At 43.1% G+C, this 14,854-nt stretch overlaps 1 protein-coding gene across 4 annotated transcripts in view; it reads right to left on the reverse strand.

Annotated features, from left to right (window-relative positions):
* The window catches only part of CMIP (c-Maf inducing protein), a 194,140-nt gene that overhangs the window by 64,669 nt on the left and 114,617 nt on the right, over window positions 1-14,854 (reverse strand). For 2 of the 4 annotated variants that reach the window (XM_088458364.1, XM_088458365.1), the window contains exons 6-11: window positions 13,958-14,020; window positions 13,436-13,516; window positions 7,480-7,557; window positions 4,106-4,209; window positions 2,473-2,577; window positions 721-1,074 (exon numbers count right to left, since the gene is read on the reverse strand). In XM_088458364.1, the coding sequence (XP_088314490.1) occupies window positions 721-1,074; window positions 2,473-2,577; window positions 4,106-4,209; window positions 7,480-7,557; window positions 13,436-13,516; window positions 13,958-14,020 (785 nt within the window). The remainder of the gene's footprint in view (window positions 1-720; window positions 1,075-2,472; window positions 2,578-4,105; window positions 4,210-7,479; window positions 7,558-13,435; window positions 13,517-13,957; window positions 14,021-14,854) is intronic. The other 2 variants (XM_088458366.1, XM_088458367.1) reach the window with 1 other exon arrangement.

A 14,854-nucleotide genomic window follows, 5' to 3' on the forward strand; every position in this document is an offset into this window, starting at 1 on the left:
AGGAGGAGTCTTTTTCCTGCAGACCCCCCCCTGCTGCATTAGAATATTAGTTGGATGGTATTGCACAGCCGCTTCCATGGCAGGTGACACTGGATATACCGGTTGTAACAGACTTCGGATAATGTGTAGTCAGACATATCTCTACCGCAGGGGTGGGTAATAAGCGCCCCTCCAGCTACCATGGGACTTTACATCCCGGCATGTCCTGCCACAGGCTTGCAATCAGGGCATGCTAAATCTGTAGCAGGACATGCTGAGATATGTAGTTCATCAGCATCTGGGGTGCTGCGTATTGCCCATTCCTGCTTTCTCGGGTAAATCCGTCATGCCATCTCATTATGCTGCTCACCTGCCCGTTGTTTTTAAATCCCTTGGGCCACCACTTTGTGAGTTCCATTACTCGGAAAACCCACAGCACGGCCATCTTGTCAATTGATCAACAGTGACACCATATTAAATGCACATGGACAATTATTTGTTTGGGAAACAGTACAGATCTGTATAAAGCAAGTACTCCCATGTCAGTAATGTCATGCTGTCACTGACTTTTCATGTCTACATAGATAACATAATTGAATTATATAGAAGATACATTTTATTCATAGGGATAGAGCCAAAGTATAGGCTAAAGCAATGTGCATAGGAATGCCGCCAATACGTTTTAGTTATGTGCTAAGATAGATACCGGAAACAGTAAATACTATTTGCCAGTCTACTTACAGCATCTTCAGTATCTCCACGTAGCACCCCAGCACCCGCTCGGCCTGCGGGCTCAGCTCGATGCTCATGGTGCTGCAAACCGGGCTGATTAACAGGCAGTCGATCAGGTTGGGTTCGCTGTCATTGCCAGTGTTTGCCTTTAGCTTCTGGTTCACCGTGTTGTTGCGCGCCACTTCCACGTGGATCTCATTTGACGTGACAATGACGGGCTTGTGCCGAGATTCTGCAGACGACACCTCTTGGGAAACGAGGTCGGGGTTGGTGTGGAGGAGGCGTAAGGGGATATTGGGTTTACGATCGCACTGCTGCTGGCAGCCGTTACGGATTTCCTTTAGACTTGGGGAATTGTCCCGGCTTAAATAAAAAGAAAAACGTTTATTAGACAGTGTTACAGCCGCTACATTTCCTGTTCCAACACATCACCGTTACACTTAAAAGAACTTTAATACATCTGACTTTTAGTTTTGTCCAAAGCAAACATAAAGAATTGCCAAGCTCACTGCCCATAAGAGTCAGAATTATTCCTGTTCCTCTTTATCTCTACATTGAATATTATTGATGCACGAGATTTCTCTCCCAATACAATAGGTTGATGGGGGCAGACTACACAAGTAACATATTTGAAATCAATGCGGAGTAAGTTATGATGCTGTTAGCACATGACCAGGTCCGGAAAAGGGACAAATATAAGAGAGAGAGCAGACAAAGAGGTGTCGGACAATCCATACTATAGGTGGCATTCTGGGCACGATTCAGAGCCACACGCTGGTGCCATTGTAGCTGCAATTTCCCACGGAACGCAATTGTGAAAATAAGTTAATGCCCACTCGCCGTACAGGGCTAAGTGATGCCCACTGAAAGCATCTCACATCCTCAGATCATGCCCATAGCCAGAAACATGGAACGTAGGTCCATCAGCCCTCTGAGTAAGTCTAAGCTTCCGCAGACACAGCGGGATCTCCAGACATGCAGAGGGCTCTCCTGCTGCCAGCAACAACGCAGTGGCTAATGTATGCACGTCCAAAATAATGTGCTTAAATGGTCTGACACCACCTGCGTTGTTCTAACTACCCCCCCCCCGTTACCTCCCCCAAACAGTGACTACCTGTTACTTTCATTGCAAATGAATCCTCTGTGCGAGTGCAAAATAATCACTGTGCAAGCGCAGTGCAGTGTGGTTTTTAACCAAGCGCAACGGCAAACAGTCGCTCAAACTACGTAAAGATCGGCATCTGAAGCAGGCCTCAATCAGCTGTGGAAGCTAGTGACGTCTTAGATGGCCAGTTGCACTTGCAGCCTGTGGAGGTGCGAGCAGAATCAGCCTATCGTAACTGGTCGGAAAATGTGCAGTGCAAGCAGCCAATGGCCTGACGTCTAACTTATAAATTCCCCACTTGACCAATCAGAGATTTGTCATGTTGTTTTTGATTTCTTATCGTAATATTAATACTAATACTAGGTGCTGGAAGCTTCAACAATGGACGTCAGATGAGAGTATCTGAGTAACACTCGCTGAAGTAACAACTGTCTGTGATATGACTTTGCTACCAAAAATATTCCCTCTGACTTCGCTAGCTGTCCCAATCTAGGCCTTTTATATACACCAGCCACAACAAGGGTAAAAATATAAAGCCACATGTCCGCGGTTCTATGTGAACTGCTGTCCTTGGACTGTGCCTCATAACAACTGTATGGTAAATTCAGTTATATCTAGAACGCCAGGAGTGCCATCTGTTTGTTACAGACACTTACCTGTTGATAAATTCTTCATAGCAAGAATAAATGGCAGCCAGACAGACAGCGACCAGGTTTGGCAAAACCCTGGGGTGTGGACAATTTGCGGTGGGGCCGTGCATGCTGGGAAAAAAAAAGTTGGAGATGGGGTTCACAATATACTTTAGAATAGATATATACATTTATCCCTAAAACAAAAACATAAATAAATTAAATGACAGTAACATTGTTATTTTCACTAGACACATATACAGTAATAAGATGCATAACAAAGATGTGGGGGGAGATGTCTCAAGACTTGGAGAGTGATAAAGTGGAGAAGATGCCCTATCAGCTTCTAACTATCATTTATCTAGCACAGTCTTTGAGATGACAGTTAGAAGCTGATTGGTTGCTTAGGGCAACTTCTCCACTGTATCACTCTCCAAAGCTTGGTACATCTCCCCCATAGTCTTAAAAAGATATCTGAGAGTGAAGAATCATCATAAATCAGGAGACGCGCCCTCAGTGAGAAGACGGCTACAGCCGGCATGTGCAGCCCTCAATCAAGAGTTAGTCATAAATTACAGCTAAATCATTTATTATTTGTAGACAAGCGTTATAAGTATAAAGTTACCGATATACCACAACCTGGTTTTGACTTGAAACTAATTGCCGCTTTAAATAAAGTGACTATCTCATCGGAATCGCCCCTTCTTCTCGCAAACTGCGGGATATTACATTTGGCCCAATGTGTGCATTTGAGCATCACTGTTCGCCTTCTGCTCACTTCTGTACCCCCGTTAGACTACGCTCACGATGTTATTGAGGACAGGACAACATCATGAGGTCAGAAGAGGAATGGAGGCAATAAGAAAGCCATAAACTAAGGGTTATATATTGGAAGGAGCAGGGTCCTCTAACAGGACACTGTAACGATGGGTGTGATCAGACATTTGTGGGTACATTGGCTGCACTTGGTATAACCATCAAGTACTGCCCAAGGGTGTAAACTAAACCCCATATACACCAACGTTTTGTCAGGGGGGAAGGGACCCCCAACTCAGATCCTGGTAGCAGCAGCATCATCTGCTACTATTGGGGAGGAGTATCAAACCATGTAAAGAGTAACGTAGAAGCTGTTAGGTATCACACTGCACTTGTCATCTCTTTGGATAACTGGACACATCTCCCCCCATGTTTATTACGCCTTTTATTTGTGGCATCTGTCAAACTGAGGAAAGATTTTGGAATCAAACATATCTCTATGTGGAACAAAGTTCATTCATCCAATTTGTTTTTCCTTTCATTCTTTTTGCTCTCGGTACACACAGTCACCTGGAGCCATTGTTTATCGCCAAGAGAAAACAATGCTTTAACATTCATATTGATTAAGGCAACTTGCCCAGTTATACAGTTAATAAAAAACTTACCAAGAATGGGGAGAGTGGACTTCGGGTTAGAGGGACAGAGAAAGCATTTCACAGAGAGAGCAAGCAATATCCATGGAACCAGCAAATCAGTGCTAAATATAACCGACTATCTAAAATGCTAATGATAATAATGGATTTTTAACAAAGAATGGGATTTTGTACCGATGATTAGCATTTCTGCAGTCATGGGATAATGTTATCACAGGAGAAGAATCCGATACTCATGACCAGCTACTGACCTGTGTATAAATTTCTTCACCACTTCCATGCCGGCATTCAGTTCATTCAAAGCCAGAATGTACTCCTGAGTGAACAGCCTTAGCCGGGGACACTTCCCAAAATCCTGGACAAAGAAAAAAAAAAAAGAAAAAGATCTGTTTGTTAGTTTCTTGGCACCGGAATGCCCCTAAAAGGTCATTATCTTGTATCCAGGTGCTTTCAGCGAACTTCTTTCAATATAAACTTTTTTTTTTTTTTAAAGAATCGCCATTGGAGAATATGGACACAGACCATTTGTAGGCTGAAGCAATATTTAGGTGAATCTATAAATGCAATAGGAAGCAGTTCCATCACTTTAGCACAAGACAACGCTTCCTAGTGCCTTCTGGGCAGCTCTTGCATATTGGTTCAGCAAACTGATCAGCTGATTCTGAGTGGCAGGGAAAAGCGCATGCAGCAGCGTCTATTGGCGGTCGCCGGTCTGCGACTTTATGCGAATGCCGCTACAAACTTGCGCACATCCAGGTGGACGAATGTGCAAGGTCTGAGGCGCCTATTTTTAGCGCTCCGAGCTGTAATACCGACCAGTACATCCTTATACATCACCATCGTTCGCACTAACTTGCAGCATGGCCCTGTGTGACGCAGGTGCAAATAATCTGGGTAGTGCCCAGAGGAGAGAACCACCTGAATTCTTATGGGGGCAGGGCGGGAGCTTCTAGTTATAAGGCCCCATCCTCTCGCAGCATTTTAAAGGGAAACTAAAATTATGTTTTTATTTTATTGTGTCTAATATTAGTGTTACGGGATACATGTATAAAAACTCTTATTCTAGGACATCACCGAGTTTCGATGATCGTGCTAGCAAGTCTGTTTGCAAAGCTCACCATTCAGTACAGTTCCGTTGTTTGCCTTTTCGTTTTTCTCTTGCCTGGTCTCCTGTCAATCTTACTGCCATGTGGGGGCATTGGGATTTAGCCTAGTGGAAAGGGGCTTGTGTACATCTCTGGGGTTGGTATGACATCATGGGGGTGTGGCCAAGCTGAAAACGTCGGAAAATATCATAGGATGCCGGCAATGGTAGCAGGCACAACCTCATGAACTTGATCAGCGAATCAGGTCTGTGACGCTGGGGATTAGAATGCACCAGGCACCATTAACTTTGTAAAAAAGAAAAACAGGTCCTATCATTGCTTCAGACACAGGGAGAGTGTATAAAATAGAATTAAGTCTCTAACATAGTCACTTTTTGGTGGAAAGTATATTTTTGGGGATGTGCCGACCACAATATTTGACAATTAATATAATTCCCACACTGTTGCTGGCCGTCAGTAGCCATCTTTTTATGGTAACATCACAGATTTCCATTAAGGAATCATTGCAAAAGGAAAAACAAAAAATAAATTAATCCGTTTAGTTACTTTTATTTAAATATAAACTACTGGATACAGTGAACAGGCCTGAGGTCATGGAATTGATCCAACCAGGGCTCCGGTTTCCTCCCATAATTCAAAAAGATACTGGTAGTTAATTGGCTTTTGACAAAAAAATTAAACCCAGTGTGTATGGGTGTGTACATGTGGTAGGGAATATACTTTCCTACCCTCTAGATACGGCCGGGAGCCCCCCGGAAAGGCAGGCAAGCCTAACGGCCTTTGGTGTCCCACAATGACGTGATCGCACCACGCCCATATCTGCCCCCTTTTGCCGCGACACGCCCCCCTCTGTGAAAGACAGACGGCTCCTTCAGGGAAGGAGGGAGCTAAAAGTCAGTAAGTATGCCAATTATCACATTATCAATGTGACCTGGGCCCGATATTAGCATACAAAATCGTATTGCAGTACGTGATAATACCGCTGGAATGTATCAAATACCACTTGCAGGGATAGGGACTCCAAAAAGAACCCTCTACCGGAAAATTTTGCGATGTTTAGCCTATAAGCTTCGCATTCCAGAGCTTGCTACATCTGACAGCTAGAAACCCATGGGGGTTGCGCTGCTGTCAGAAATCGATACCTGCTGCGGTCCCTCCTTCATACATTGGGGTGATACTTAATATTTGGGGGTATCCCCTGAAAACTGATGTGTTCGGGAATATGCTGCAATATTTATTGATAAATTGGCCCTTGAATATAAAGTGCTGTGCAATATGTGTGTGCAATCTAAAAAACTCTAGAGATAGGTATTGCTCTAGTACCGAAAAAAGCTCTTGGGCCACCATAGCTGCTATCCATGGCCGCCACCGCTGCTTATATTACAGGCATTTCTGACAAGTACTTGTTTTAATTTCTTTCTCATTTAATTTCTTTTTTTTTTTATCTCAAAGTGTAACTGACACCCCATTCTGGCGTTGCCTCATTTATGCGCAGATCTATAGCCAGCGGAGCAGTGAGTTGACCCTTACTGCTATAGAAGTCAGCATCGCCAAGGCATCTTACTATCACTCATCAGCCCGGCCTATACTTCATTGTTACATTTATTTTCTATCACTGCACGAGAAAATCTGTCTTCTCACCGATTTGTAGTAAATAAAAAAATAAATCTGACTTATCCTTTATCATTTTACATTTATGCAACATGGGGAGATGAAAAATATATTCATAAAAAAACAGAAACATGATTAAAAACAAATGTAAAATTGTGCAAGATCAGCAAGTTTGTGCAGTTCTGAGGAAAAAAACATCTGGAAGTGAAGGAGATAAATTGCAGAAGTAAAAACATTAAAATACTGTTGTTGTTTTTTTTTGTTATTATTAATATATCAGTTGCAGAGACTAAGATACTTGCCTTGCCTACATTATTTGCCCAAGGTTATCACAAGACACACAGGGGGTTATGTAATAGCTTGCGAGATGCAGGCTCTGATGAGATTCCAGGCGACTGTCAGTATTTTTAAAGTGGCAATCATTTAAACAGCAAACCCAATCTGGTATTGCCTTTTAAATGATTGCCACTTTAAAAACACGGTCAGACTCGCCGGAATCCCACCAAAGACTGCCTCTCGCAGCCTATTACATAACGTAAACCCCATCAATGTGCGCTTGCTGTTTACACTTAGTGGCGACAGCCATTTTGTGTGCTGAACTAGCAGTCAGAAAACAGAGCCACAAAATGTTACCTGCACTGAGCATAGGCGACAGGCTAGAAGAGCAGAGCACAGCCTCAGTCCAAGGTCAGAATAGGTCTCAAAGCTAAACCACATATTTTATCACGCATTTCGCCATTCAGTGACATCTTACGGTTGAAATAGTTTTGTCTTTCACAATTTAATGCTTCAACTGGAAAAATGAAATTTTCTAAGAAATATAATCATTTCACAAGAACCTGTCACATGTACACATATCTTATTATCTATTATATGTGACATAACAGATATTGGACACACAATATTACCTGCAAATGCAGGTGTTTTCCAACCTCCACCAGCAGATAGAGAGAGGTATCCAAGCCGGTAATAGAGATCCAGTACATCTGCAATTCATTTGATACCCTTCAATTATTGGAATTGGGCAATTAGGTAGTCATTTAAAACAGCAGTTCATATCAACAGGAGAGTAAATCTCCTTTAGTCTAGGGGGTATATGTACTAAAGTGCAGGTTTTTAGAAGTGGAGTTGTAGCCCATAGCAACCAGATTCTAGCTATTATCTTCTAGAAGGGGCTAGATAAATGAGAAGTAGAATCTGATTTGTTGCTATAGGCAACAACTCCACTTCTAAAAACCTGCACTTTAGTAAATATAACCCCGTGTATGAGACTGCTGTTATTTTCATACAAGTTATTTCTTAGCTGTATTGCTGTCAGAGAGAGTATAATAATTTGTAGGTCATGATACAGCACCTATAGTGCACTCAGTACTCATCACTCCTCTTTACTACAGTGCTCCCTCTAGTTCAAGGCTCGGCACACTGTGGGCACCAGTTGTTGTTTAACTACAACCACCATCATATTCTAAGAGAAGACCATGGGAGCAGCAGTTTTAAATACAGTTGTAGATCCCCTTATCTAAGCTGTGCAGTGCAGAATAAAAGAACAAAGACAACTATATACATGTAAAAAAGCAAATATATATTTCCAAACATTTCAAACAGCACAGAAAGGCACTTTTAATGTAACGGTCTACAAGTGTAGGCAGCCATTTTGTGGGCTTAACTATTGCTCTGGAGGATTGAGTCTATTCTTATCCTAGGATCTAATGAAATGTGGAAAGGCTGATTTTGCATGAATTTTGGTCAGGCTCACAAAATGGCACCCCAGTGTGTGTAGAAAATGGGAACAGTAAAAAAAAAAATCACCCTCAATAAAACTTTACTCAAACTTTGAACAACGCAGTGAAAATATTTTGTAAACGTTATGTAATTTGTCTCTCCTGGAAGGTCCGGGAGGTCCTCAGATTAGGATGGGACTTCCTGGACTCCCCTGAGAGCTGGAGATAATCACAGAAGGGCCCTTACCTCTGCAAGATAGTCAATGACATGCCGTTAAGATACAAACCGGGTCTACAAGTCTCGCTCACCACAGCAAACGCTGAGGGCCTGATTCAGAATGGCACACATTGCCAATGCTCACGTAGTTGAGGGATTTTGTTGCAACTGCGCATGCGTGAAAATCCCTAAAAACTCCTATAGCGCACAGAGGGCCTAATGCCGGACGCTCTGACCAGAGCGCTCGCTCTGAATCAGTGCCCTCCTCCCTAAAAATGGAGCGGCCTCCTGGCCGCTCGTATAGCTGTGGGTGACCACCCACAGCTATAGCGAGCGGCCATGATGATGGTCGCGATGGTCTTTGACCATCGGGCTTGCGACGAGACCCTGCGGTAGGTTCTCGCTTCCGTAAGCCCAGAAGTGATTTTGGCTCTATTAGAGCCAAAATCACTCCCACTGACATCATTACTGATGTCAGTGGGGCCGGACTCAGACGGTAGGCGTTCCCATGGGGACGCCCCCGTCTGGCAGCCACGCCCCCGGCACGTCCACCAAAGGGGGCGTGTTGTCAGTCACCATCGACAGCTCGCCCCCTTTGGTGCGAGACCCCGAGCGACGTATTCCTCGCCGCACGCCGGGTCTCGCGCATGCGCACGACGGAGCTCCCTCCGTCGTGCGCATGCGCATTCGGCAAACATCGACCCGCTTGCGAGCGTCCTTTGCTCGCGAGCGGGTCTGAATGACCCCCAGAGTGTGCACCAGAGGCACTGTTGCCATAGAGACGTGTGGTATCAGAACAAGTGGAAAAGTGATGGGAGTTGCTGGGCTGTGACTGGGAGGTGGCTAGAAGTGGTCCGTTCAATGGGTGTCTCGGGGGCGTGACCATGAAAGCGCCTGCATGGATGTACACAAGGGAAGGAGTTTGTAGCAGTATCTGTATAACATTAAATATGGCAGACAGGTGACGGCCAATAGACACTGATGCGTGCGCTTCTGCGCCCATCTATGAATCAGGCCCTGAGTGTGAGTGGATGAGTCAATCTTTGGTAACTAAGAGCCGCCTGCGCTCATGTGTTTATATCATGAAATACCTGTATTTGAGAAGGTACTCAAGAACAGGGCTGCAGCCTTAAGCAGGGTGCTTACACCATACGATGGTACGGCCTAGCGACGGTGCGATGTAACGATACATTGTGCGTGCCGTACACGCTGCACGATCCAGCGTATGGAGGCGCAATTACATGCTGCATTGTAACAGCACTGCGTCATTCATTGCATCGCCCCATCTGCCGTGCTGAACAGCAGATGGGACGATAAGATGAACGATGGATCGGGTGTGAACATTATATGATGTGTTACGATATAAATCGTTTCTGATCTGCGTCGGAACGATATATCGTGCGATACATCGTATAGTGTGTACCCAGCTTTACATGGGGCAGCGAACATGCAGGGCATCCTGGGAGTTTCAGTTCTACTGAATGGCAATCCCAGTTTCATCTCTGGACAGTAAAGACAAGACCAGACTGTGGTGGTCAAGTCTTAGCAGGTCATTTTTCAAGCCATGATAAATTCCTGCCTATTTATTGTGTTATTTTGCAGATCCTTGTTTGGACCCACAATCAATTTTCACTTTAGAATGGGATTATATAATATGTTGAAAGGGGTTAAAGGTGTATAAACACATTCATGTTACTACTTGAAAAGAATGTTGTGAGTTTTTGCAATCTACAGTTATCTGTTATCTAATAACAATAAAGGTGCGTACACACGTAACGATGTGTCGAGTTATAACGATGAACGAAAATCGTTCAAGCGCGCTCCCGTTTGTAGTTTGTAGTTAATTTCAGACTGTCCAACATAACTATTTTCATTAAGGGAATGAACATTTTTCGTTCATCGTTGTAAAAATTGTTTATTACACTTCAAAAAAAAATCACTTTTTCAAGGGAAAATCTGACAGAAAATCGTTGCTTACAAAATCGTTACGTGTGTATGCACCTTAAGGCACTATTTATTAGTGTAGTAGCACTTCATGCTCAGAAATATTGGATCAGCCACCCAAATTGTCTTCCTCTTCCATTTTGTAGGTAATAGATGTACGCTCCCATAGCTGTGTCCTCTTACACCTATTCTCTTTGCGCCATATGGTGCAAGACTTCTGGTGCTACTTAGATGGTCCGCCATGGGGAGCGATTCTCAGACTTTTGTCCTCATTCCTGAATTTAGCTTCTTATTTGCATTGTAGCCGCATATAAAGTCACTTATAGTGGATAGGTACATGGATTAGTGTTTTTGGTGCAAAGGAATTGGCACAAAGTCGCCGATTGGTATCAAACCTCCGTCTTTTGCCTTTTTAGACAGGTTAGTGTCGGAGTCACACACAGCAGCTGTACGCAGTGCCCGTGTCAGAAGGCAACACCCGAGCACTGTAGTTTTGTTGCGTTAGCGATGCAACGAAAACAGTGCAGTTTGAGGATAGAACGCATCTGTATATTTTTGGGAACCGCATGGATTTGGGGGACAAGCACTTGCCCGGGTTGATGGGAAGAAATGGGTGCATCAGGGATGTCTCTTGAGACATTCCCTTTTTGGACACTCAAGTGGTCTTACGTTCGCAGAACAGGATTGTTCAAATAGATGCCTGCTTTGCTGAAGGTGCGCAGATATTTCTCTCCCTACAAGAGGCCTTGGATAGCACCACTTCTGGGATAACAGAAATCAGGGTACATCCCTACTTACATACTCAATATTTCATTTAATACATAATAAAAATTAAAATAATCAATATTTTAGAAGACGGAGTAACTCTTTCAACTCAGTGTTATCTTCTGGCGTGCAGTCATAATTTCAACAATTATGTCAACATCCACAAAAGGTTGACAAATGACATGTCGATATAGTGGAAATGTCAACGTTAGTGTTAGGCTTAGGTTTAGGGGCTGTGGTTAGAGTTAGGCATACTGACAAAAGCATTGTGGGCATTATGACCATGTCGACAGTCATCAGTGTCGACATGACGGACATGTTTAAATATTGTCTGCCGACACATGATCATGTCGACACTCTCATGATGACATGGTCAATGGCAACCTAATATACCAAACCAGTATATTCCAGAGTATTACCTAACCCTCAAAACTAGACTCAGATTGACCCTGTGAAGTGGACAAACATCTTAAAATACACTTGGCGGACAACAGGCGCACAGTGGTCAGCATATACTGGTTAGCATTGCTGCCTCACTGTCCTGATGTCAGGAGTTCAATCCTGACCAAGACTAAATCTGTGTGGAGTTTGCTTGTATGTTCTCCATGTGTTTAGGTTTCCTTCGTGTGTTCTGGGTTCATTCCACACACCAAAAACATACATACTGGTAGGTTATTTGGCTTCTGACAAAAAAAAAAACTAACCATAGTGTATGTGAGTCCATGTGGTAGGAATATAGATTGTAAGCTCTACTAGGGCAGGGACTGATAGGAATAACTGACATCTTCTCTGTAAAGCGCTGCGGACATGGGCGTAACTACCATAGGTGCAAGGGGTGCAGCTGCTATGAGGCCCAGACCTGAGGGGGGTCCATTTTGCTTGTCAAAGTTATATGTGTTACATTAATTTTTTCACCATTGGTTGGTACATTGGGGCCCTTACAAACTTTAACTATGGGGCCTTCAATTACCTAGTTACGCCCCTGGAGCCTGCGGAGTATGTGTGTGCTATATATTTCAGGTCACCACTTCTTGCAGTTCATAAATGATCCTTAGTAAGATTGAGGTACCCACCCCCTCCTTCCTCCCGAGACAGAATTATTTCTGCACTTCCACAAGTTACAGAAGTGAAATTAGAATAGGACGTATAGAAAGTCTGCTTCTGGCTCTATTGGGTGACAGGAAGAATGAGTTGGCATACACGCAGAGACCGTGCAGCTGTTCAGTATAATATAACCAACAGTTATACAGCAACAATTTTATCCCCAAAAAACAAAACAAATAAAAGCAATGTAAAATAAAAAATTGCAATACTACAGAAAGGCGATGGTATGTTGTGATAAACAGACTATGCCGCTTGATACGCCATGCTCACTGCAGAGTATGCTGCTTGGTACCACATTGCCCAATGCAGACTGTGCACTCTACGTCAGGACGTACATAGCTTCAGCGTCACCTTTAGATATAAAGGGACCAATGTACTAAGCCTTGGAGAGAGATACAGTGGACAGAGATAAAGCTTGGAGAGAGATAAAATTGTGAAAGATAAAGTACCGACTAATCAGCTCCTAACTGTTATTTTTCAAACACAGGGCCCCATTTGACAACGAAATACCAGTGGTATATTTAGTTTAGTATCACAATGATACAAAGGAATATGACACTGGTATTCATCACTACTTACCTCGCCGGCAAGGTCCAGCGACATCCTCTCCGTCGGCGAGTGCTAAAGGGGTTATGCATCATTGTTAAATGGGGCCCACAGTCTGCACAATGACAGGAGCAGATTGGTTGGTACTTTATCTCTCTCCAAGCTTTCATGAATACCCCCCAAAGTACCAACCAATCAGCTCCCGTCATTTTTCAAACACAGCCTATAAACTGACAGGAGCTGATCGGTTAGTACTTTATCTCTCTCTAGTGCGTAGAACCCGCAGCCCACATAGCCCCTTGTCGGCATAAATGCCATAATCAGACCTGAGCTAGATCAGGGGATCTCAACTTTTGTGCTGATTTTCAATGAGTAAATCTCTCACTACGTGAAGCAACACAGTTAACAAATTAACTTTTTTTTTTCCTTAAGGACGGAGAGGGGTTGTCTATAACCTTCCAGGGGCAAGACCTGAACCACAGGGAAACTTAACATTATATTATTCAACTGGAAAAGTCATCCATAAACCAATATTAAGATAAGGTTATCAATAAAGGAAACACTGACCATGTTATGCTTGAGGATCCTTTGCACAACGGGGGTAAACACCTCCATGACCACCATAGAACGGGGGCGCTCTCTACAGTGCTGTAATAAGAGCATAGTTATAATAGAAGAAGCAGCACATATCAATGCAATAAAACACACACACAGACACATTATTACATACATATACAGCTAAAATACTGGTTCTAGAACCACTTAATAGTCTCAGACCTCAATAATACTATACAGCAGATATATGATATATGCTCCTCGGAGGATTTGGCTGGACAACTTCTAGACCATCCTGGGCGACTATTACTGTGACACTTCCACCCCGGTAGTCACACAGCGCCAAACTACGCAAGATCCATAAGTAAATAAATAAATGATTTTTTCAGTCATTTAAACTGATTTTCTGCTTGTTATACGGGACCGGGCATATTCACCCAGAATGACAACAAGTCACAGCATGTCCTATGGGTAGCCTCAGGTTGCCCCCACCTGCTGCTATGAGTATGACCCCATAAACCTTTAGTAATGTACCTTGCAGAAAAATTCACACAGGTCAGGAGGAGGGTGGTTGTTTTCCAAAAGAGGAGCAATAGCCTAGAAGATAAAAACATACACACAATATTCAATAAAAGCCATATTTAATAAACAGCATAGATTTAACAGAAAAACAACAACATTTTAAAGGCTCAAATGGGGAGAATTAAAATCTGTTATTAAAAAAGAAAGAAAATAATAATGGGTTTCCTTTTTTTATTATTACTTTAGAAATCAGTCTACACGGTAAAAACACGTATATTTTCCCATATGCAGAGTTGTACATAAATTGCAATGCGCTATCCACACTGTTCTGCTACCAGTCATCCTCTTCGTTCTATACTAGATGCAAAAATTTGGGGGACCAGACTACATACTGTCTGCTTAACCATATGCTGCTCAGTGAAGTAGTCCATTTAGTGGTAGATGTAATAAAGCCTTGGTGAGAGATAAAGTGGAGAGAGATAAAAGTACCAACCAATCAGCTCCTCACTGTCATTTTTCAAACAGCCTGTGACAGCGAGGAGCTGATTGGTTGGTACTTTATCTCTCTCAGAGGCTTACTACTTCTACCCGTGTGTCAGATGAACTATTATTAATGACAATATAGCCTTTCTATACACTAAGAATCATATTAAACAGTCAGGTCTCATGCGTATTAGTCAAGGAGTGACATCACCATTTCTTGGCATATTGGTGCAGCATACAAAATGAATACTGCTGTGTATAGGTATCAGATACAGATGCTGTATTCCCAGTCAGCCAGCATGGAAGTTAGGTATGCTCACTGCTTTTACATGGCTGCAAAGTAGGAGGACCAATTGGAAAACTCCAATATAACAGAGATTGCTGCTCCTGATTGGTCCTCTCGGTCACACATGGCAACCATGTGGA

Source organism: Taudactylus pleione, unplaced genomic scaffold (assembly GCF_031769625.1).
Source record: "Taudactylus pleione unplaced genomic scaffold, aTauple2 ptg000828l, whole genome shotgun sequence".
NCBI lineage: Eukaryota > Metazoa > Chordata > Amphibia > Anura > Myobatrachidae > Taudactylus > Taudactylus pleione.